Below are 25,007 nucleotides of genomic sequence, written 5' to 3' on the forward strand. Positions count from 1 at the left end.
AGTGGTGGGATGTAGCTAAGTACATTTACTCAAGTGTTTTACTGTTACAACAAATACTGAGCTGAATAAATTTTCTTTCCCAAAAACGCACGAAAAACAAGCAAAAATTAAACTAATATTGAATAAAAAGAAACACTCACACACAACTGTCAAGTGATGATCATTTGGTTTTTGTTAATTACACGCACATATATTTCATTTATTACATCATATTTAAGATTAAGACATCATGATCCTTCAGTCTGAGTCTCAGCTGTGTGCAGTCGTGGTTTCTGTCATCTGACCATCACGTGGCTCGGGATGGATTTGGCTGGTTTTGGGATCAAGGAGCAGGACGCACACCCGGTCCTCGGAGCGAGGAGGGGCCGCGCCTGCACACTATAAACAGCCGACACGCCTGCCTGCAGCCTCCCTCCATCCATCACTGTTCACTGCCGGGCTTCAAAGAGCATCATTCGCATTTCGGCTGGTTGGCTCTTAATTGTATTTTCTGCTCTTATCAGGCAGAATTGATCACTGATGACAACAATGGCCATCAATAAAGCCAAGGTAGCCATTGGGTTCATGGTGGCAGGAGCTCTGACGGTGGTGTTTGGAGTAGTTCTTCTGTTTGTGGGACCAGCGATTATGAACGACCAGATAATAAAAGTAAGTCACGATTTTAATACTTTGACACCGTGAATATCAGATCAGAGCCAGTGAATTCAGCACATTTCCTGATTTATTTCTTCATTATTATTGTTATTATTAATGGAAGACGTATGATATTTTCTTTTTTCGGCTGGTTATTTCAAAGTGAAACGTTTACTTCATGTATGAGTGACTCAAACTGCAGATGCACGCTGTCCGCTGCACCTGAATGCATCATACGTGCTCTATCTTTACTGCTGCTAATGTGTTACCCACAGTACACGTTGAGTTTCTCACTCAGACCCGCAGCGGGTGGCGCAGGTGGAGCCTTAAGGCGTGTCTGTGACTTACTAGCTCAGTGTATCTTCGAGGTATTTTTACTTTATGTGTCTTGAGCTATTTCCGTTTTATCTTTCAGCTCCATGCAGTGCAATCAAAGAAAGTGAACCTTGCCAACAATAAAATAATTTAAAAAATCATTAATTAATAATGGTCAAAATCAAGGACTTACGACGTCACAGTGCCTTTTGAAAAGGGCGAAAAAAACAGGTTAAAAAGTACAAAGTAACAAACTACTACACCAATACTAATGATAAGAGTAAAAATGTGCTAATGTGTATTTGCCAAGGGTAACTGCAGATGTATAAATGGTGAATTAAGTTACAATATTCTAAGGGTAAAGACAAAAAAATGCACAATATAATAAAAATAATGCTGATAATATTCAGTTAAGTTTAAGATATGACAATGCATCATATTTTCTGAACAGTTTATATTTTTAATGTAAACTTTTAATGTGAAAAGTGTAAGACTGTCAGGGGAGCAAAAAGTGCAACATTTCCCTCAGTGTCGTGGAATAGAAGTATAAAGTGACATGAAAACAAAATGCAATAACAACAACAACAACAATGTACTGAGTTACTTTCCACCATTGAAATCTTACATAAAGAGAAACGTTTCCCACCTAAACCTCTCAGGTGGTTTAATTTCAGTAAGTGTAAAAAAAACAGCAAATGAAAACACGTTTGTGTATCAGGCGTTTGTTTTTCCTTCATTCTTCTCCCCTCAGACTGATTTTTTCTGCATCAAACTGGCAATACTGCTGCACTTTGAGTACATTTTGCAGGTTTCTTTTTAGTTTTATTGTAGTAGGGTTTTGTATGCTGGGCTGTTGCTTGTTATGAAGTATTTTTGCAATTTGCACTGCTCTTTTACTAAAGTAAATCTAAGTACTTCTTCCATAGCTGTTAACAATCTGTTTGCGCGTGGAATGAGCGAGAACTACAATTCCCAGAATCCTCCGCGCGATGATCGCTTGACTAGCAGACTATAAATACGGCGACAGCATGAACTGGTTACCTATATATATGAGAGAGATCGATAAGTCGGTTGCACTTTCGCCTGTCCCCACAGAGGACAGCGTTTGACAAAGGGACACTGTTGTAGTTATTCGCCGCTAGCTAACTCCGTTTAGCCGCACGGCTCCGGAGACAAAAACAAGCAACAAACTGTCCCCGCCGGTGTCGAGCGATGGCTGTCAATAAAGTCAAATTGGCTGTTGGGCTGCTCGTAGCAGGGGTCCTAACTGTGGTTCTTGGGACGGTTCTGGTTTTTGTGGGACCGATAATCATCGACGACCAGATAGTCAAGGTAAGCAGCCTGCTGGCACGGATGTTAGCATGTTTTAACCCGTTTTCAAGGACCGAGTCAAGTTAGCTGTCACTCACAGCCCAAGTCTCAAAGTGCTTCAGTCAGTCACGGAATGAAAAGAACAATCAATCAATACTGTTTGTGCAGGTAAGCAGACAGCAATCATTGATTAGTTGATCTGAACTAAAGATGTGTGTAGTCAGATGTAATGTGGCTTCAGGCTGAAACACTGAATGGAAGATGATCAGATACAGATATATAGATGCAGATATATAAATGCAGATGTATAGATACAGATATTTACTGCAGATAATGAGTGTATCAGGCTGTGTATCCAGTCAGTCAGAGAGGTCAGAGGTCAGATTAATGTCCACACATTTCGTGCTAAAGCTTTTCTTCACATCTAATCTGTTGAGGTTTGTCAGGGATGTTTCTGTAACGTCTGCTGTGATTCACACTTCGCCCTGTTGAAATGAGTTATATGCACAGCAGATACAGTGCATCCTGTAGCCTCTGTGCAGGACATGTCATGTTCTTGAGTATACTCTAACATGGGGTGTTCCTGCTGTCAGCTACTACATACTGAAGGAAAGGCAGAAATGACACAGTCGTGCTCTTATGGAGAAATACACTGTGACGGTCAGATTGAAAAGAGCTGCATTTTGTCATTTTAGCATGGTGAATTGAATATTTTAGTGTTTTGGACTGGAGTGTGGAGACCCCCCCCCCCGACTCTGGGAAACTGTGATGCACATTTATCACTATATTCTGACATTTTATAGACTAAGCAATGAGTCAATTATTGGAAAGTCAGATCAATTGAATTTACTCTCTATAACAGTCCGATTGTTCCGATGAGGCTGCTGTTTACATTCAAACGGATGCAGGTTTGAGAAAAGGAACAGATGTGATGCTGGAACAAAGAAATCAGCTTGACATTAAAATAAAAGTTAACAACACTGTTTCTACTAAATCTTATGGATTTGTTTGACAGAATAATGTGATGTTTGTGTGTAAACTGAATATCGAGGACATCAGAGATATTATTGGGGGTATTTTCTACTATTTTCTGGCATTTTATGAAAGAATGATTCATTAGAATCATTTCTGATTCTTCCTCCTTTTCTGTCGCTTTCATGTCAGAACACTGTGATCGACCCAAAGAATGAGATGACCTACACCATGTGGAAGGACGTCCCTGTGCCTTTCTTCATGTCGGTCTACTTCTTCCACGTCCTTAACCCTAAGGAGATACTGAATGGAGAAAAGCCCATGGTGGAGCAGAGAGGACCTTATGTGTACAGGTACACAGTTTACACAAACATGCAGTACTTCCCTCAGCACATGCGCTCAGTCGTAACCACACATGCAGCCTTTGCTGAATTGCATTTGCCGTCAGGACACTTTGTCCTGCAGACACATTTCCCACCTCATTTATTCTGCTTAGGCTGTTCTGACTACTGTGTTGTCAAATAAGAAGACATCATCTGAAACTAAAGATATTTTCATCCACATTTAGACTTTCTGCCTTCATTTTATTTTTAATTGTTCCCAGTAAACGTTGTGCAGACCGGCCACAAGCCGCTGATTTACTAAAGCAGAGCTTTGGCTCACTTTTGGGAACACGCTGCTCCCTACATGCAGTATGTAGGTCATTGTACATGCATTTAATAGAGTTTTGACCTAGTTAAATTCACTTAAAACATGGTTACATAAGCACTCCATATGTGCAGCGAGGGGGAGTTTGGGTGAGTTGAGTCTGTACATTTTGTTTTTTATCCCGCTCTATAAAGTCGTCACATGTTGACCTGTGCTAATTCTGCGCAGATGTGGATGAAGAAAAGTTAGGAACACGATGATTTAAACACTCACGGTCACTTGTCACTTTCTGCAGTCGTGCTCACTGTGCTGCTGCAGAGTAGCTTTGAGCCAAGTTCATTTCCAGTGTTGTAGAAGGAGTTCAGGAGAAGGTGTAATAAGTGGGATCGTTTACAGGTTTCAGACTCCTCGGCGTCGTCGCACATGAGAGTTTACTCCAGACTTGAATGACATTTATTGCTGGTTTCGAGTCGTGCTGACAGTAAGATGTTATAATAGTGTTCAGAGAGTTCAGAGGTCACGTTAACGTCCACACATTTAGTGTTAAGGCATAAAAGACCAGCTTTCTCATCTAATCTTTAGAGATAGGTCAGTAATGTTTGTAACAGCTCAGCTGGCACTGAAATCCCGAATGTTCATGCAAATCAGACTTATTTTTGAAGCTAATCATTCAATCAAAGATACATGTTTATCCACGTTCTTGGATAAATATGTGTTGTAAAGTGGCAGAAATTAAAATTCGTTGTGTGCATCCTTGACAACTTCTGTTCGCACAAAACATTAACAAAGCAGGTAAAAAAACAAAACATGCATCAACACTCATGTTTGCGAGCAAGCAATCTTCTTCTTCGCTGCTTGGGTTGCTGCTTTTGTCGGCGCTACCAAGAACAATCAGGAGGCGAATCGTGAGTTGCGCTGCTCAGCTTCCGTCGTGCTGCTCGTGGTCAGAAAGTAGAAGCTCTCGTCTTGAACCAACTGTGAAAATACATGATAGAAATTTTGCAGTTAAAGGTGTTTTTTTAATGCTGGAAGCAAAAGTATGTGACAGGAAGTGGGCAGTATTTGTGCTGGCTTCCAGTTTTTGGTCAGGGCTGAAAAGGTATGAAGGTCACACCCAGATCTACTAATAATAATAGAATCACAACATTTGTGAAATGGTTTATTCTCTCCTCTTATCTCCTATCTTATCTGCCTTCATCCTCTTTATCACATTAGTAGGATTCTGTGGACCTTGAACCCGAGGCCGTGGGTTTGGTTTCAGGGGCAGGGGTGACGCTGACTTAAAAAAACAAATGAGTGTTTATTTAATAAAGCACATGCAAATGAACACAAAACACAGCTGAACACAGAAACGCTGGAAGTCATCGCACAGACAACGATGAAGCTGTTTCCAGGGGGCGCTAAAAAGTGACGGACACGTCTGGAGAAGCTTCTTGTTCCACCTTGAAACATATTTTAGCACATTTTCAGACACTGCGGTAACTTCAACAGTCACAAGCTGAGACAACGAGCGCGTTCCCGTTGTGTCCGTCACGTTTTAGTGTCCCCTGGAAACAGTGTCTGTGTTTTAAGCTGCAGCGTGTCGAGCTTTCAGGGCCGCCGTGCTTTAATGAGAGGCAGGCCTGAGGATTCAGGGTGTTCAAACCAACGTTTTTTTGCCTTTTTTTTCAGGAAACGTATCCAGAAAGACAACATCACATTTCACGCCAACAACACAGTGTCCTACATGGAGTACAGACAGTACTACTTCGAGCCGTCCATGTCTGCAGGGAACGAGTCGGATGTCGTCACGATTCCGAACATGTTGGTGCTGGTAAGGCGCTATTCTAAGACGCTCAACACGCTCGCTCACTGTCCATCGGATGGCTGCTTTTTCACTCCCGTCTGTGTTTTAAGGCCGCGTCGGCGATGATGGAAAAGATGCCCTACGCTTTGCGTTTAGTCGTCAGCGCCACCTTCAGGAATTTCGGAGAGGAGGCCTTCATGACCAAGACAGTAGGGGAGCTGATGTGGGGCTTCGACAGCGCGCTGCTCGAGTTCCTCAATAAATTAATGCCCGGCAAGCTGCCCGTAACGGGAAAGTTTGGCCTCTTTGCTGATGTGAGTGTTTGAAATGTTTTGTCTCTTAGAAGTCCAGTTTTATGGCTTCTGTGCCAGAGAGGACAACACAGAGACTAATGTGAAGAACGTTAATGTACTGCACTGAAAATGTGAGCAAATCCCCAACTTTGACTGTTTATTTGTTTTGTTTTCTAATTTAAAATCACACGTTCTCGTGTGGCGTCTCTGAGTACGGTGTTAGCCGTGGTGGTCTCAGAATTCAATTTATCTCAGTGTGAATGTGGACTTTAACTGTGTTGTTAGGATTTTTCTGTTTTCTCTGATTTTTCATTGACTGTCTCTGGGTTTCCTCCTCAAGGCATTTTTTTCTGTGCAGTTTTTACTTCACTAATTAATAAACTCAAGCAGATTAAATGATAAAGTTCTGCTACATCTTTATTTAGTTCAACAACTCCAACACCGGCCTGTTCACCATCTTCACCGGACAAGACGACATCAGGAATGTGCACAAAGTGGACTCCTGGAACGGCCTGAAGGAGGTGAGTCAGCGTGACTCCTCCAGGTGAACGTGATGTTCGTGCTGGTTTTTCTTCCCGCTCTGACTGTCTGCTCTGCTAACAGCTGGACTACTGGCGGAGTCCTCAGTGCAACATGATCAATGGAACAGCTGGACAGATGTGGCCCCCCTTCATGACCAAAGAGAGCACTTTACCTTTCTACAGCCCTGACGCCTGCAGGTAAACGTGTTCCCTCTCCTCGTCAGGTCTTCCTCTCACGGCTCTTTTCGCATGCATACAAAACCCTTTTCTGGTTTTTCTCAGATCTATGGAGCTTGTGTACCAGCGTCCCGGCGAGTTGAAAGGCATCCCTCTGTATCGGTTTGTCGCACCCAAGACCCTCTTTGCCAATGGGGCAGACTACGCCCCCAATGAAGGCTTCTGCCCCTGCAGACAGTCTGGTCTGCTGAATGTCAGCAGCTGCCGCCACGGTGAGTGAGCACGTGTTCGTCCGCGCTGGCTCTTAAAGTGGTCGTTTATCTCATGAATGCGTTTAACGTGCAAACATAACGTCGCGTGTTTCATCGGGTCATCGTGTGTTTTTCATGTAAAATCTCAGCTGACAGATAAATGTGAAGTAAAGAGTACAAATATTTGCCTCTGAGATGTATAAAGTTGCATAAAATGGAAATGGAAAAAAAGTCAAGCCAGCATGTTATACCTTAAATAAAAACAACATAATTCACATCATATATTAAATAAGTCGTTACATTTATTATTATTGTTACTATTATATTAAAGATAATTCATTTTTATTTATTTTTCAGCTGAATTGTATTTGAAGTTCAAGGAAATCCACAGTTAGAAAGATAAATTCAATAAAATCATGATGTTTCGTGCATCTGATTTTGGCCATAATGAGCTGGAAAGGTGAAAGTTTTTCACCGCGTTTTCAGCCGCTGCCACCTGATGCGGATTCATGCGAACTTCCTCACTGTGCGTGAGTTGTGGTCTGAATGGATAACTGATCCGTCTCTGGTCCGTTCGACAGACTCTCCGGTCTTCATCTCTCATCCTCACTTCTTTAATGCTGATCCTGTGCTGCTGGACTATGTGCTGGGCCTTAATCCGAATGAGGAAGAGCATGGCCTCTTCATAGACATTCACCCGGTGAGCGCACGCACACACACACACACACACACAAACAGATTAGACCGGAGTCTGTACTGAGGTGGTTAAAGTCACAGCGGCGCAGCATCATTATCTTCTGTCATGTGACGTATTTGGATGTGGACTGTTGACCTCCACCCTCTCCTCCTATACCCACGTTAGTCCCTCAGCACGTTGTTGGTGGTTGAGCCTGATATCAGCTCGACAGACGTCGAACGCTGGAGCCAGAAATGTCCGTCGAGCCACAGTTGATGGGTTTGTCCTGCGTAGTCGATCGTGGTGGATGACAGTTGACGCTGCATCTGTGACGCCTCATCACGTCCTGACGGCGACCACTTTCACAGCAAAATTAACTCCTATGTGGAAGATTTTTAAGCACAGCTAAAAAAAGAGGTGATGGACACCTCAGATGTCACAAACATGCCAGAAAAAACAGGAATGCTGGCAGAGTATCGCACATTCCACGATAGGTGGAGCAGAATCACCTCCACCTCCATGGCCCTCGGTAGGTTTGGGAGAGTCGGTGGAGATAATAAATGTTCTAGACTTCCTGTTGACTCCTCGCAGACACCAGTGGCATGAAAAGAATTCACAGATCCGCCTCTTTCAGGTCAAAATCACATTCATGTCAGTTGTTAAGTTCAGGCACGAAGTACGTTTGAACACAACACTCCTGTTGTTATTCTGCACATGAAACCCCATTTCTGTGATTATTAACATGATATTTGACAAAAACAAGAAATATGACCCGTTTTCACCACATCCTGTCCAACACTTTGATATCACTCATAAATTCTGTTCAGCTTGTTAAAATGTGTGTTAAAACAGGAATAATCTGAATCTGCGCTGAAACTGGACGCAGGAGTCGTCAAGACGAGACACCAGTGGTCGGTGTTACAGGAGGAGAACGGAGGTGTTTTCATAGAAGACACTTGTTTGGCCTGTAACACACAAGTGGATGTGGAATTTTTTCCATCATCGGGCGACATCAGATTGTTTTAGTGGGGCTGTTGTCAGCGTCCTTGAGGCCTTATGTGATCATCCTGAGCAGAAGTGGACTGATTACATATCACGGATTTGCAAACTTTGTATTGAGTGTCACGGTCAAGTGTGAGTTTTTATCGTTTTGGAAGCTCCGACAGAAGAATGCGCGGCTGGGGGTGGGTGAAGGGTTGCATCCTGTCAGAACAGCGCCAACTGTGAGAATATGAGATCCTTCAAACACGTGTTGACGTATGTTTTATATCCATAATATAAAGTGAAGTTAATCACTCACTCTAATCACTAATCAATCTGTGATATGATGTAATGGGTTGGACCTGCAAAGTGACAATCCTGTTTACGAATTTGTTCAGTTAGAAATAAGACAGACGGATCAGATGGAGTGTAATTCAGCAAGAGTGAGTCTCACCGGTTTACAGGAAGTCACTCCTCTGCACGCCGATTCTTCGGACAAAGAGTACAAAGCTGTTATCTTCACGCATTCTTGCAGTTATCAGCAGATCAAGCTGACAGTCATTATCGCCGTATTTGCTGGTGTTGTCCTACTGCTGATAATACAGATAAACTGTGCAGACGAGGCTTGAAGTTAATCTTTGTTTTTCCGTCCCACACAAATACAACAATGAACTCAATGGCAGATTTTATTGCCGTACGTGTAAAACGCAGTAAAAGTGGACTGTCGGTGATTACATGGCATGTTCAGGACACTGCGAGTGCCGCGGACAGATAAGTTTGATGCAACACTGCCATAATTCAGCTTGTTCCTAATCCCTTATGCAACTCGACTCCCCAGCGGTGTAGTTGGCTGTAACCTGTGTTGTAACCTGTGTGATAAGGTAATTGGAAATTGGGTTATTTCTCAGTAATTGCAGCTGTTTGTGAGTTAATGGTTGTTGATATTTTCTATGGCGCCAATAAAAAGTCAGCTTTGATAACAGAACTTTTTTTTTTTTTTGCTCCGCAGATTAAAGCTCACGTACGTTAATAATTAAGGGAAATCTCGCTGTAACGGATGACTTGACAGCTCACGGCGTCCGTTTGGTTTCCATTCACATGTTGTCAAATTCAACCGAATTTCCAGAAAGTGCAAATAATCAGCGTGTCCGTCCGCTGCTGATGCAGATAAAACAGCCGGTGGAGCTGATTCTGCAGCCGGTGGCATTTAACGTTATTAAAAGAGCTGCACTCAAGTTAATATCATTCATTATTTTCAGTTCAGTGTATTAATATTGTACTAACTCGTCACCTCGGCCGAGCATAAAAAAACAGATCCTCAAGCTCACATTCCTGACTCAACAACTTGACTGAAGATGCCGTCCAATCTTTATTGATTGTTAAAATCTTAATCAATAAATGTTCACCAGAGGGGTGTGGGTTGCCTTTTTCTAAAAGTTAGAGCTGAGTCCAGAGGAGGGTGTAGACTATAAAACACGTGTACTGAAGCTGCTTTCTGAGTGTGTCCTCAGTGTTGGTCCTCCATGTTTCAGCCTGTTCTGACTTTTAATCAAAGCAACATGAGAAGAACTGAGCTCTGGGATCTGTTCTGTCGAGATCCTGCAGAGAAAAAGCAGGTGATCTTCTGTTTAAGTTCCATTCGAAGGCTCAAAATGCTTCCCCTCCTGCAGCCTGTCAAACAGGCTGGGACCGCATTGTTGTAGGAGCGAGGTATTTAGAAAAAGAAGGCAGCGTGTTTTCAGCTCGGGATTCGGACATTTTTTAGAAAAACAATGAGTTGTTCTTCTCGGCTGAGTTCAACCTTTTTACAGAAACACTGAGGTTTCGTCAGGATGAATACGCTGCTGGACGTTGGGACACTGATACGAAGAAAAGGAGCTTTGAGGGACTGATGTGAATTGAATGAATGTTGAAGTAGAACTGCTGACCGATGCTGGTTTTGGCGTGACGACTGTCGGGACCTGGTTTGACCAGACCTGTTCTGGTCTGGGGCGTTTAGCGCTTACAGATAAAATCATTACTGTTCAGAGCTAAGCTGGCATCGTGTGTGTGTCGTCTTATTTGTCACATTATGACATTGCTGTTTACATACATGTAAGATTAAAAAAAAAAAAAAAAAGAGTAAAAATAATGAAGTCAGACTAAACTCAGCTGATTTTTCTCAAGCGGCTTCATCTCATGAGTGCATCAGTGTACCTGTTCGACTGAGCGAGCTGCTGTTCAGAGAGCCACAGCATTCCCAGTTTTCCCTCAGAAACCCCTTCAGCTGATCACTGACTGTCACTCGTGTCCACCTCCATCAGTGAGCGCTAACCAGCCAGCAGATCAGATACCTGCGTCTTGTTTTTGCACACGTTCTGCTGCGTTTCTGCACTCATGAAAGCCTCTGGCGTTTCTCCTTGAACTGTTCTGTGTGGAGTCGCTGCAGAAACATGTTGTCTGGGGCTCGGGGACATTTCATTTCCTGCAGCTTCAAGTGGTCGATGCTAGATTTCCGGCTCTCGTGTGTGTGTGACGGCGCGGAGCGTTAAAGTCCGGTATTTGTGTAGCTGAAGTGCCAGATGTCGTGCGGAAAAACTGTGAGGAAGGAGGCTGCGAGAGTTCCGATGGCGTCCAGAAAGCCTTTATGTTGGAACTCAGCTAATTCAAGATCGCACCTCACGTGTAACCGCAGATAACGGGGACTCAGGGATGATCTCTGAGCTCTGAACGCTTCAGAATGAAAACCAAACATCAGCTGATTCGCGGCTGAAGGAAAGGTTTTGGTTGCCAGGAGACAATCTGGGAAAACTTGCTGACAGTTTGTTCTCAGCATCGGTGCAAAAGCCGAGTTCAGCTGTTCTGTTGTTATGACGCACTTAGCTCGAAGCGGCTGATTTCAAACTGCGCTGCCTCCCTGAAAATGTCCATTTTCTTACTTTAGCTTGTTTTGTTTTCTGCCCGCAGACCGCCTCGGCTTGCTTACAGTCATTCTCAAGCTTTGCAAAGACAGAATTTGAACCAAAGTCTGTCGGCTGCTCTGACTCCTAAGACAGAATCACTTGTCGGCGTCACTGCCACGCAACGTTAGTCTGTTTTTTTAACTTATATTTTATTGATTTTTCTAATTTAAACAACACAACACATTTAGAACATAGTGTCAGTAAAATTACTTTCAGTCTTTATGCTGTTTTTTGTAGACAGTCCATTTTTCCCATCTGCTCTCGCATAATGATTGTTGCAGTTTTATGATATGTGTGAGTCTATCTCATCAATGATCTCCATCCAGTTCCTCCAAGTAGGGGGGTCTTCTTTATACCATTTCTTTGTGATGGCTTTCTTGGAAGCCGCCAGTAAAATCTTAATCAGACACCAGTCTCTGTCTTGGATGTTTTCTCGAGTTACATTTCCAAAGTATAGTACAATGCACGTTTTAGGCTGCTCATAGCCTAACATCTCCTTCCACACATCATTCCAGTATCTTGTTATTTTGCTACAATACCAAAAAATTTGTGTGTGACCCACATTCTGTTCCCCACACAGTCCCCAGCAGAGTTGTTGAACAGGTGATCGTCCCTTTTTCATTTTCGGTGTGATGAAAAATCTCACGATGTTTTTTCAGCAAAGTTCTTTCCATATTCTGGAATAACTAGTTGTTTGCTGTGTTTTAAAGATATTATACCACATCTCTGGGCGAATAATTTGATGCCCATTTAGCTCATCGTCAAAAGAAGGTCCCCAGAAGAATCCCACGCCCGCGAGGATTTCCTTCTTTTGTTAGCTTTATTCGGAACATGGTTTTTAAAAGCTCATTTTCAAAGTTCCAATTTCCCCATGTGAGATTTGTAATGTGTCTGTTCCAGCAAACGGGTGTCCCCCTGAACGTGTCCATCCGTCTGCAGCTCAACCTCTACATGAAGAGAGTGTCAGGAATTACGTAAGGAAGCTATTCCCTGAACTGTTATCATGCCATAAACATTTGTCATGTATTGTGTGTATATGTTTCATTGTTCGATATGAAAGTCTCGCGGATGTTTCCTGCTTTTCTTGCCATTCATGATGCAACCTTGAAGTTTGAAGCCAAACGTTTTTGTCCTTGTAGACAAACTGGAAAGATTTCTGAGGTGGTGATGCCGATGATCTGGTTCGAGGAGGTAAGTGGCGAATGTTCAGGTTTTGATTATAACGTGTCATTATATAAAGCCTGTTCTCACTCGTGTGCCAGACTTAGGCAAGCCTGGACACTGGAGCGTTCCCGGTGTTCACCAGCGTGCCAACACTGTGTTTCACAATATTTCAGAGTTTGCAAAGTACAGAATGATCTCCCAATTTTCCTCCTCCTCCAAATGAAAACATCTGTTCAGATCTGATGAATTGTTGCATCACAGCTCGAGTGGTGTTCGAGAACGAAGTGGTCGATATCAGGTTACGCTGCGACCCCGTGCGAAGCCCGAAGCGGCCGTTTCCTCACTATTCAAACGAGCAACGAGCAAAAAAAGGGAATTTCCAGAATTCACAGTGGAGAATGAGATTACTTCTGCAAAATATTATTTCATTTTTGCAAGCAATAACACAGAATTGGCAAAAATCGGCACAATTTTCCCCAAACTGAGATCCAGCAGTGAAAATCAGGATTCATGAACTTTCAAAACAAACTCGCAGTACAGCTGTATTATATCACCAATGTGTTGGAAATATACTTAAATGTACTTCAAATGAAGTGAAATTAAAGTACACTTTAGTCCTTTAACAAAGGCTTTGAAAATAAGTAAGTACACTTTATTACTATAGACGGTATTTGTAACTTAGTGCACTTTTAAAAGTACACTACAATTTATAATACACTGACAATAAAATACATGTTCTATAAGTGCTTTGAAATTTCACTCTTAGTGCTGCAGAATGAGTTTATTCATTATCTATTTAGAAGTAGACTTTTTAAAAGTCTGCATCAAACATGTCTGAAATTAAGCACCAACAGTAAAAGTGTACTTGTAACGACTTTTCTATACTTCAGTTATATTTGTGATACACTGAACTAAACTGATGTGTGTGTTACAAATATTCTATTGTTGGAGTAGAATTACTGATGCATTAACAGTTCTGTTGGAGGTGGAGAGGGTGGAGCTGATCATTACATCCTGCTGGGTTTATTAACCTGTGATAATCCGTCATTATATATGATCTGATCGTTATTCTGTGTTGATGCTAATCTTAATTAATATAATCTGGATCTGCAAAAGAATTTAAGATGAAGTAAATGTAGTACAGTGAGAACTTTTGCCTTGAAAATGAGTAGAAGTACAAAGTAGCATAAAAGTACAGCCTACACCCATCACAGTAGTGCAGTGATTATACAGATGCTGTCATGCTGGAAATCATTACATTGAACAGCAGCTTGTTGACTGTAATCGATCCGTCCTCTGCTGTTCTGATCATTTTCTCCCTCCTCAGAGCGGCTACATCGACGGCCCCATCCTCACTACGTTCCACACGAACCTGGTTGTCCTCCCCACCGTGATGGAGTACATGCAGTACGGCTTCATCGCCCTCGGCCTCGCCACCATAGTCATCGCTGCCGTGTTGTATCACACAGTGAAGGTAAAGCTGCCGCCCGGCATGCAGGCTGGCGTGTCTGTGAGTCCTTTAACTGCATGTAGCATGTCACGCAGTTCGCATGTTCTCCCACAAACAGATGGAAAATTCATATTACAGGATTTATCTCCAAAACAATATTAGTCTGATCTGGTTTTTAGGAAAAAATCACTTCCAACCAACACAACAGATTCATTTTTACTCACGAAGGAGAAGAGGCTGCACGGTGTGTTGGTGCAGCAACAAATTCATTTACATGCACTTTTTATTGCAGCTAGTATGACATCACTTCCTGTTCAAACTGCAAAGAAAATAGAGCCTTTAAAGGTTAACTTTGCAGTATAAATACACACAGGGGAACATGTCCAAATGTAAAGTCTGCATTAAAGGATTTGCATTTTACTACAAAGTGATTTTCCTAAAAGGAATAATGGGCAAAACTAGACTGAAGTTGTAATAAAGCAGAAAAGTATCAGTCTGGTTTTATTCTATATTTTTCTCATCGTTAGGAAATCCCATGACTATTTTCAGCGGCAGATTAATCCACACAGTGCGTGTTTGAGGCAGCAGGACGGCGTGTGTGGGTCAAAATAAGTCAGATCATAGCTGGTCTGTGTCTTTTCATGTGATTTATTGATGATAATAGAAATGTATAAAATCACCAGGGAAGCTTAATGTTTATGATCAAGCGATGTTGCGTTGCCACTTCAGTGTCCTGCTAACACACGTGAAGCCTCCTGTCGTGTTCAGGTCAAAACCCAAACGTTAACCCCGGGGACGCCAGAGCGACTCCTCTGGTTCTGGTCCGACGTTAGCGGTGTCGATCTCTCGTCCATCACGTGGCCGTCATTAGTTTGGGTCTGACAGGTTTGAATCTCTTGTCTTGAAGTGGTTTTGATGTTTTGTGTTCCAGAGGTTTAAAGAAGCACCTGGGACAGTGACTCCCACAGAGGTGGACAACCCTGAGGACTTTAGAACAGTCAGTTCCTACCCAGTCTGCTCTCAATCATCCAAATCTGAATTACGTCCCCATGTTTTGATCTTCATCTGATTTTAAACTGTGGGGATCGGCGTGATTTCTTTAAGATCAATCAGTGCGGCAAGAATATTTGTGCTCTTTCCTCTAAATTGGAGGAGTCGCCATCCTCTGCTGAATCAGATTTGATTTGACATGAAATCATAAAACTGTTTGTTTCATCAGATTTGCAGCTTTCAGGCAGCCGTTGAGTGTGTTAGCAGACAGCTCACTCAGTTTATCAGACACTATCAGGTGCTGTGAGGAATGAGCTGTGACATCCTTCAACTGAAACGCAGATGATCAATTCACAAAAAAACTGTTCAAGTCATTTTTAAGCAAAACTGCCAAAAATCTGAGCCATTTGATTGTATTTGATGTTGAAAAGACCCTGAATTAACCAATCGCATGTCCGCTCAATTAACTGCATGGTCGAATCGATCACCAGAAATGACTCCTTGCATGATTTCTAATATCCGCGCATCCAGAATCTAAAACGAAACCTGCCGCTGCTGGTTTCGCCGTCGTGACGGCGTGAATCGAACCAGCGGCTGTTTGTCTGTTCCATTTTCTGATTGGCTAACGTGTGAGACGATCTGGTCATCTTTTAGGACTCCGATAAAGAGACGATAGCAGGTTCTCATGACCGCGAAACAAAGGAGAAATATGTCATGAATGATTCAGGTGGGTGCGCACACAGAAGCACACACCATAAATGCTGCTTTATGACTTCACGTGTGATGTATTTTTGAAAAATACCAAAAATGCTAACGTAGTTTTGTGGACTGAAGTAGAAGTAATGGATCATAACTCCCCTGCAGTCACTCTAAACTACAAGACAGTAAAAAATATTTGCATATTTGATATTTCTTGTGAGCTCACAGATAAATAAAAGCTCAATGTGTCAGATTAGATGAAGCATCGAGCTTCATTTGGAAACCAAACACCAGCTCTGCTTCTGTTTTCTGCCTCTTTACTGGGAGCGTGGACACTTTGTCACAGTCAGCTCAGCATCGCCTGCAGTCGGTCGGCAGGGAGAATATATCCCGAGTGCTGAACTAAAACCACGATAACAAGTGTGGAAGTCGTGATCAGCGAGCAGGTGGTCACTCGTAGACGACAGATCTGCAGAAATAACTGAAATCTGTGTAGTTTGTGGTGCATCTAAAATGCACAAATGCATCATTAATACATGAAAAGCAATAATGAATAGTTCTCTGCAGAGACAGAGATCCTACGCGTACATTTTGCACTAACATTTTTTTAATTAATTTTTTTAATTACTGGTGTTTGCATCTATATGTCAGAGATGAAACCCAAAAAGAACAGCTTTTCTTTCCCTCGTCCCCTCGTTTTCTTTACTGGGACACAGAGTCAGTTATGTCATGTTCTGTCCCGTCCTCATGAACGCGATATCTCAGGAACGCCTCGAAGGGAATAACGATCACTTGGTCTTGGATGAACTGATTTGACTCTGGCGGTCTCGCGTCACTATGACCTCACTCAACTTAAGAATTAACACGCCGATTATGACCAGATTTCACGCAAATGTCTCGGAGGATGAAATGAAGGAGTGATGACATCCTTTATCCAACAGGTCGAAGGTCAGCGTCACTGCGACATCATGATGCGCAGAAGCGCTTTTGTGGTTGTTCGGCTGCGTCGCTCAGGAGCAGAAAGACAGATTGTGACCATATTTCACAAAAACCCTGCTGATTGTACAGATCTTCTGTGCTGCTGGGTTTTATCATTTGTAGCAGCATGCATGTTTGAAGTATTGTTCCAGGTCCAGATGCAGGTTTCTGAAAGCAGAATATGATGTTTACATGCATAAAACATCACCAGGATGCTGCGAGAACCAGATCATCACCATCACAAGTGTACATGTTAACAACTCAGTTTACATGCACACTAATATTCCACAATATGACAGGCCTCTGAATCTGACACGGGTCACGTAAACGGCACATTTTCCAGTTGAGCATTTTCTTATTAAGCTGTGTGTGATATGCCAACATATTTAACATTCGTTTTCAGGTCTCTGAAAACAGCATTGTTTGGGCAGGGTCTGCGTCTCATTGGGGTTTTCACTGCACTTTGAGTCACACGGCCTTTCGCCCATCGACAGTCAGCTCTTTGTGTTGCTTCACCAACATTTGCGAGGCCGCGTGCACCAAAGAAAAGCTCATATTTCTGCCTGGAAAGAGAAAAACACCTACTTTAAACATTATGAAACACTTGGCTGTCCGGCATGTTTTTGGATCTGCACAGATATCACAACGCTGACCTTCTCAAGCAGGTGGTCGAGCAAATGCAAGAGAGGCTGCTCTCGTTAATCTGAGTATGCATGGTTGCACGTAAACAGAAATATTAGTGGAATAATCATTTGTGCAATGTGATACCGTCTTTTTTTGGAATAAGGCCACAAACCGGAATATGTCGTGTGTGTGTAAACGCAGCAAAGGTCAGAATCTGAAATCAGAAATGTGTTGTGTGAGGAGAAAAGGCTGCAAAGTGCCTGATGCCTGCAGACGCTGGCAGTCAGTGTTCGGCTGCTTGACGGCAGCGTTTTGGTGGCGTGAATGATATTCAGCAGAGCTGTGTCTGAACACTTCTCCCTTCTGATCCTGTCACAGAGAAGTAAACGTGACCACGGCGCCACATCGGACAGAAACACGAGCGCTTCAACCGGAGAGAAAGACCCACTGCTACAAGATGATACGGACTGACATACACACACACACACACACACACACACACACGAGCACACACCGCTGGTGTTCAGGACTCACTGACGGCCAACATCACCCCAGTATCCTGAAGCGAAACACTGTCACAGAGTGCCGCGCCCTGACGTTTCAAACCCCAGGGGACGTTTTCTCACTGCTGTAAAGTCTATGAGACTCTCAGCCGAAGACCCACGCTCGCTTTAACCTGCTCGTGTCGAGGCTGCCGGAGTTGAGACGTTTGACGTCTTCAGGCGGCGCGGGGGAAGCCGCTCTGCTTTATTTTTTTTTCTCTACGAAGAACTACCAGAAAACCACCACTTCCTGTGACAGTTTAGAACACGTTCGTTTTGCTGGTGATCATCAGCAGCTGAAGTATTTTTTAGTTTTATTGCTATCATTCAAGTTTTAGTGCAAGTGTTTCTGTATCAACAACAAGGGAACTTTTACTACCAATGTGCCTTCACAAAGGGGGAAGCATTTCTTTGACGAACTAACCTTCACGTTCTTGTATTGTATTGTGTTTGCACTGAGGACCACAGTTAAACTGAATTGCTGTTGAGGCCGAAGCAGAGACTCAGACATCATTTGACCATCAGTGAGTCCAGCAGGGAGCGGACACTCCTCCGTCTACTACTGTCCTCTGTAAAGGGGTGAATGTATATCTTGAGATGTATGTGAATGATGCTGTTTGTGTCAAATGGCTCCTCGTTATAAATGAGTGAATAAACGAAGAGAAACTTTGGGGTCATAAATGTGCCTTTGATTGAAATTCACTTGGTCTGTTTGCTGCAGGAAATGCTGCCTTCAGGAACGTTCAGTCTTTGGGAGAAGCTGCAGTTTGTGCTGCTGCTGCTGAATGTGTTGCATTAGAGACGCCTGAACACCCTTTATTGAATAAGATAACATTAAACGATAGGTGGTTAAGATAAGACAAGGTAAATAATTTAAGATATACAAGCAATAAAAAATAGTTGTATAAATAATGTTGATAAACGAATAGCATTAAATATTAAATGCGTTCAAGTTCTAAAAGACGACACAAAAGCCGGGGTGAATAGTTTGAGTTTACTTTGTTGCCTCCAGCTGAGAAGAGTTTGCGTCAGTTCAGCTCTTAAAAACCAAAACGTACGTAGATAAAATCCAGGAAACAAGAAAAACGTCCTGACATTTAAACATTCAAGCAAGTGTGATCATATTTTAACAGTGCAGCCGTTGAATCCTCGGAAGCAACAAGCGGCACCTAGTCGCCACACGCCGGCGCCATCTTGAATCAGCTCTAAAAAGGTCAAGCTGAACATTCTAACCTCCGTTGTCGAGGATTTAACACAGGACTCCTCGACTCGGCTGCTTTCCTTTTATAAACTAAGAGGGAACCATTGTGTTGCCACGGTGACGTTCGATTTTGTCGATTTCACCGTTTTACAACAGGCTCACTGTGATGATGTCGTCTGCAGCAGGTCACATGACTCACACGTGAAAAGGTCTTACTCGCAGCGGCGAGCCCACACAGACTTGCTGTCTCCAGAGTTCTCCTCAGCTTCACGGAACTGTTTGAGAGTTATTCAGCTCGTAATTTGGAGTTTATGACCCGCAGCCTCACTGTGCTGGTAAGGTCCCAGCGCTCCGTCAGATGTTTCCAGCAGGATTCCTGTTGTCCAGCTGTGCACAGACAAAACCTCCAGACCAACACATTTTGTTTTGTTCAGTTTTTAAACTGAATACTAAAAAAAGCTGTAATCAGCCAATAAAACATCAACTCTATGGTCTACATGTTAACTGAGCAATGTAAACTCCTCCAGACTGCTGTGGCAGTGAAACTCATGGCAGCTTCTGCAGACTGAATGAGTGGATCCATCATGTTTGAGTCAGAGGGTCGACGGTGGGCTCTGTTTGACGGCAGATGAGGTTTGGTTAAATGGAGGCTCTCCCTCAGCACAGCCCCCAGACCTCAACACGAGCTTCCCTTTGAGATGAGCTGGAACAGCTCTGCAGCATGAGTGTGCAGCCGACACGATGCTATCGAGTCCGCGAAGACCAGGATCTTTTTAGCTTAGATTTCAGCCCCTTGTTGGATCCATAAAGCAGTGAACTGTTAATTTTGTTCATGGTCCCCAGAAGATGAATCTGACTGACTGTAGTCACCCTTTTCCTGCAGCATCACCATGAGGCTGAAAATAATGGTTTTAATTGAAATGACTCAACGACTATTGGCTGGACTGACATTAACGCCGGTTGAGACGTTCATGTTCCCCTCAGGATGAACTGTAGTTACGTTCCTTTCTACGTTCCATCAGCCGCAGCTGTGTCCTGACGCTGTAGTACCGCAGCAAGCGTTAGCCAGCAGGCCGTTAGCAGCACGAAGCGCTTCAGGACATTATCGGACGATGCACGTTTGAATGTATAAACTGCAGGTTGTGTGACGCAAAGTGTGCTGACACGGCAGCATTAAGCTAACAGAACGTTCGCAGGTCTCACAGGTCACCCACATCATGACTAATGAACTATTCCAGGTGTTTCGCCATCAAATGGGCGTGACCCTCTGATCACACCAGTGATCACATCGGTTTTATAGCTGAAGACTAAGAGGATCCACACTTTGATCTCATTTTACACATCACTTTATACAGTGGGAGCTTCAGGAGTGACTGCAAGCTTCTCTGAGGCCAAACTCACTACGAGCACCAACAGAAGGATTTCTGAAAAGAAGCTTCAAATCTCTCTTCATTCGTTCTGATTAATGAATCAAATAAATGTTTATTGTTCTTATAGTGTTACACTTGTTATAAACCTGCACTCTAAAATATAAATAAAACCAAAACCAGCCATCTCTAATCAAACTTCCTGACATCAGTTTCCTGAAGTGTTCCTGAGTCCAGGTATTAATCTCCTTAATCCAATCGCATGTTCACAAAGTGGTGACCCTCGCTCCATCCTCGCTGTGAACCACTGAGCCTTTCAGTCATGATACTATCACCTGTTACCAATCAACCTGTTTACCTGTGGAATGATCCAAACAGGTGTTTTTGGAGCGTTCCACATCTTTCCCAGTCTGTTGTTGGTCCTGTCACAACTTGTCTGAAACGTGTTGCCGCATCAGATTCAGAATAAGCAGATATTTACAAAAATAGCTGATGAAGCTGATGAGCTCAAACAGTAAATATATTGACTTTGTGCTGTTTTCAGGTGAGTTTATGTCAGAAAGGATCAGCAGGTGATCACATTCTGCTGTACTGACGTTTTAAACGGCGTGCCAGCAGTTTTGGAATCAGGGTTGTAGGTTAATGTCAAACGAGGCCATGTTATCCACATGGCGCTCGCCTCGTGTTGTCTCTGCCTCTTGTACTGAAGCGTATGAGCTTACAGATTAAGGTAATTATCCTCTGATTGGAAAGTGGAGGAGTTTGACCTGTTTATCTGCACTGCAGCCGTTATCTCCAGTGATAACTTCCACTTCTTCAGAGAGACACGCAGCAGGGTTGTAAATCAAAGTCTGGTCAAGTCTTTCTTGTTGGCGTCTTTAAACGTAAGCTGGTTCTATAGTTGTTATGTATACTTGTTGTAGTTATATTGGTCCAATGTTTTCTATTGTACTAAAATGAGAATATTTCTCACTGCTGCACTTGATTTGGACGTTTTGAATCAACAGTTTCTGAGTGGAAATTCAAGCTTCCTTTGAATAAGCCGGTCTGTACGAGGACTTGGAGACATGGATTCTACTTTGTGACAGTAAACTTGTTTCAAAGACTTTCTTTCCAACAAAAAGCATCAGAACCAAAATCACTTCATTAGAATGTGAGCAGCATGAGGAGGATAAACAGTTGGTGTATTAAAAGCCTGTAACTGAACTGATTGTTGCAGCGTTATTGATTTATTAGACATTAATATTAATAAAGAGTACCATGCTAGAGACAGGATGTGAATCAAGCTGTAAAAATTGCGATCCGATAAGTGCCCACATCTTTCAAAATGACGATATGTTTGTTGCGCTCGCCTGTAAAGGTGCACCGTTGACCAATAGCGACCCGTCTTGACAGTGCTGACCTTACAGGCCAAAATGGAGGAAGCTACCGCGGGTTATTTTTGTAAGTTCTTCTTCATCAGGTGACCTGCAGAACGAAATGTCAGGGAGACACTTCCTGCTGATGAAGCTGAGATACCTGCTGACCTGCGTAACTACATGCTAACGCAGACACGCTACATTAAGCTGAACTGAGAAGTGATGAAGATGAGGTCTTGATTGACTTCTGCTTCTGGGATGCACAGTTTTTAGCTACAAAGCCTTTTTTCTTGTAATTCATTAAATAAAATGTATTTCAGGGATTTGTTCCTTGTCATGGACACTAATATAAAAATCATTCATCTTAAATCTGGATGTGCAGTTTGCTGTACTTTATAGTTCTTCTGAAAAAACATCTCCTTATGGAAATCATTAGGGGTCTTCACTCCTTACCGTAGTTTCGCAGAAGCAATAAAGCAGCAGCAGCTGTGGGTCTTTGAGTTTGCTATGAAACACAATACAGCAGCACAAATACCCTCCAGACATCCACTGCAGCTCCTCAAGCATCTACATGTTTATGATACTGTGGAAACTTTAGTCTGAAAAGGGAATTCTGGTTCTGGTTCTGATTCTGGTTCTGGTTCTGAATCCCCACCTGTTGCTTGTTAGATCTGATCTTGCAGTTATTTGGTTGCATGACCTTTAGTGTCTGATCATTTATAGCTCCTTTCAAGCTTCCCTCTCAGTCTTTGTGTCTATGAGCACCTTGCAGTTTGTGATTGAACCACTAGGTGGAGCTGCGGAGACGTGTGCTGTGGTGGCATGTGAGCCTGTTTTTTTTTCATTTGTTCCATTTCTAGCTTTGTCTTTTAACTTGTGGTTGCTGGCTGTAATGAATACACATCTCTCTTCTGACTGGTTCACATAATCAGATAAATATTACTCTGATTGGTGTTGAACCAATCAAACCAGCTCAGATAAGTTCTGTGTTAATCTTACACCTCAGTTAACTTAGTTTGTGCTGCAGATTTCTGTGACGAACATTTTCAAGAGCTCTTATATTTAATTTATCAGTGTGATGATGGAGGTTATTAAGACATTAACATTATCAGTAAGCCAGCTGATTTTTACTAATCAGCACAAGCTAAAACTTCCCACTCATACATGTTGTATAATATGAATTTTATTGATAATAATGATCAGTGTAACTCACCAGGCGAGTCTCCACTGTTTGACCGTCCAGTCAGACGACTGCTGTTACCATATCTTGTTGTTATGAACTCAATAATACACAAACACTTTATGACCATGTCACCATGACGATTAGAGCAGTAACGAGCAGCTGATCTAACAGAAGAGGGGCCCTCCAGCTCTCTCCGGCCTTCACGCTGCACCTTAGGTTATAATAATGAGCAGACATTTAATAATATGCAGGTAAAGGTGATCACACGCAGCAGATGTCAGACTAACATGAGAGGTTCCCACTTCGTGTGCGGACAGGAAGTGAAAAGACAAGACGTTGCTGCTGAGATGGTCGCTAACACGAGCGAATCTGCTCTAACAGCAACATCAGATGGACGGATGATTTCTAGAGCACCTGCTAACACAACGTGTCCTCATACCACATGACAGGATGATATTTGGGCCTCACACATTCTGTATGCTCACATGAGCAGAGGCAGAGCAGTTAAACAGGTGAGCCTGTCCACTAAACTCTCTGTGGACATTGTTTGGCTGCATTCGTGCAGCTGCTGTCTGCGAGGCTCAAATAGCATCATTCGTCAGCGGCGAGGTGCCTCCTGGTCCTCGGCTCAGGAAGAGGTGCGTCGGCCGTGAGGAAGCTCCTCGTGTTTTCCTGTCGCTTTCGTTCCTCCGGCACTTTATCAATCCCTCTATCCGTGTCTCCGTTCCCTGTCCCATCCTCTATATTTAGCTGACATGTGACCTGGCTGCTGCAGACTGAGCCCTGCTCTACACATTGTCAAAACAAGGGGCTAATCCTGTCCAACAGGTGCTCGATCCACACACACACACACACACACACACACACACTGACTGGATCTGTCTATTTCCACACAACACAGACACAGCGTTACACACTCAGCTGAACTGTTGCCGGGGGAGGCCGAGGTCGCGCCGCTTTCCAAAACCAGCCCGAGAATGCCGGAGGTCACCCGCTGAACGATGAAAGGCCGCCCGTCAGGCCTCTGAGACGCAGAAACGCTCCGTGTTTTCACCACATCTACTCCAACTGTTACTGTGCTAACGGTACAAATACAACAATGCAAAAATACAAGTAAAAGTCCTGCACTCAGAGGAATACTTCAGCAACAGTATTATGTGCAACATGTACTTATCAGGTATCAAAGTAAAAGTACTTGGCCCCAGTGACTGATAAGTTTTTAGACATTATTAGATTATTGATACTGAAGCATCAATGTTAGAGCAGCATTTTACTGTTGGAGCTGCTTTCAACTACGTCATATACAGTGAGCTAGTTTAGTCCAGTGGTGTCCAACCTGGGGGTCAGGCCCCTCCACAGGGTCAGCAGATCAATCTGAGGGGTCGTCAGATGATTGATGGGAGAAGAAAGAAGAAAAAAGTTCTGATACTCAAACCTGTTTTCACATCTTTCAGATTTTCTGTAACATTTGCTTATTTTTAAAACTAATTGTAACTCTTTCCACCAACAAAAACACTCATTTAAATGACCAGCAGCCCTCAGTTAGATAATAAATAAAGTTTTTAAACTCTGTAGTCTGCAAAGTAACTAGTAACTACGGCTGTCAGATACTGTGAATGTAGTGGAGTAAAAGTACAGTATCTCCTTCCAACATGTGGCGTAACATAAAATGGAAATACTCAAGTAACGTAGAAGTACCTCAACATCATACTGCGGTACAATAGTTGAGTAAATATGCTGCAGTTGTTACTTCCTGCTTTCACCTAGTCAGCGGCAGACTGAGGCCGCTGGGGGGGGGTCGATGCACTCGGCTGGCTGGTTGCAGCTAAACGTCACGGCTGAGTGAAGCACTTGACCAGAACGGCAGCGGTGGAGCGTCTGAGCTCGAGTGAGCCGACGGCCACACCTCCACGCCTTCTTCTCACGCCGCCTGATGGCGTTCCCT

The 25,007-nt window shown here is 43.1% G+C and overlaps 1 protein-coding gene across 5 annotated transcripts; it reads left to right on the forward strand.

Annotated features, from left to right (window-relative positions):
• Window positions 1-528: 528 nt before the first annotated feature.
• On the forward strand, window positions 529-18,624 carry scarb1 (scavenger receptor class B, member 1). 5 transcript variants are annotated; one of them, XM_041960294.1, is made up of 14 exons: window positions 529-648; window positions 3,424-3,584; window positions 5,551-5,692; window positions 5,776-5,979; window positions 6,384-6,479; window positions 6,562-6,677; window positions 6,762-6,928; window positions 7,489-7,607; window positions 12,407-12,480; window positions 12,646-12,697; window positions 13,998-14,144; window positions 15,052-15,117; window positions 15,765-15,837; window positions 17,790-18,624. In XM_041960294.1, the coding sequence occupies exons 1-14, from the start codon at window positions 529-531 to the stop codon at window positions 17,795-17,797; spliced, it is 1,545 nt and encodes a 514-aa protein (XP_041816228.1). In that variant the 3' UTR covers window positions 17,798-18,624. The 5 variants fall into 5 exon arrangements, with proteins under 5 accessions (XP_041816228.1, XP_041816231.1, XP_041816227.1 ...); XM_041960293.1 differs by lacking the exon at window positions 529-648 and adding an exon at window positions 1,949-2,280; XM_041960297.1 differs by lacking the exon at window positions 15,052-15,117.
• Window positions 18,625-25,007: the final 6,383 nt, after the last annotated feature.

Source organism: Chelmon rostratus, chromosome 19 (genome assembly GCF_017976325.1).
Source record: "Chelmon rostratus isolate fCheRos1 chromosome 19, fCheRos1.pri, whole genome shotgun sequence".
NCBI classification, from domain to species: Eukaryota; Metazoa; Chordata; class Actinopteri; order Chaetodontiformes; family Chaetodontidae; genus Chelmon; species Chelmon rostratus.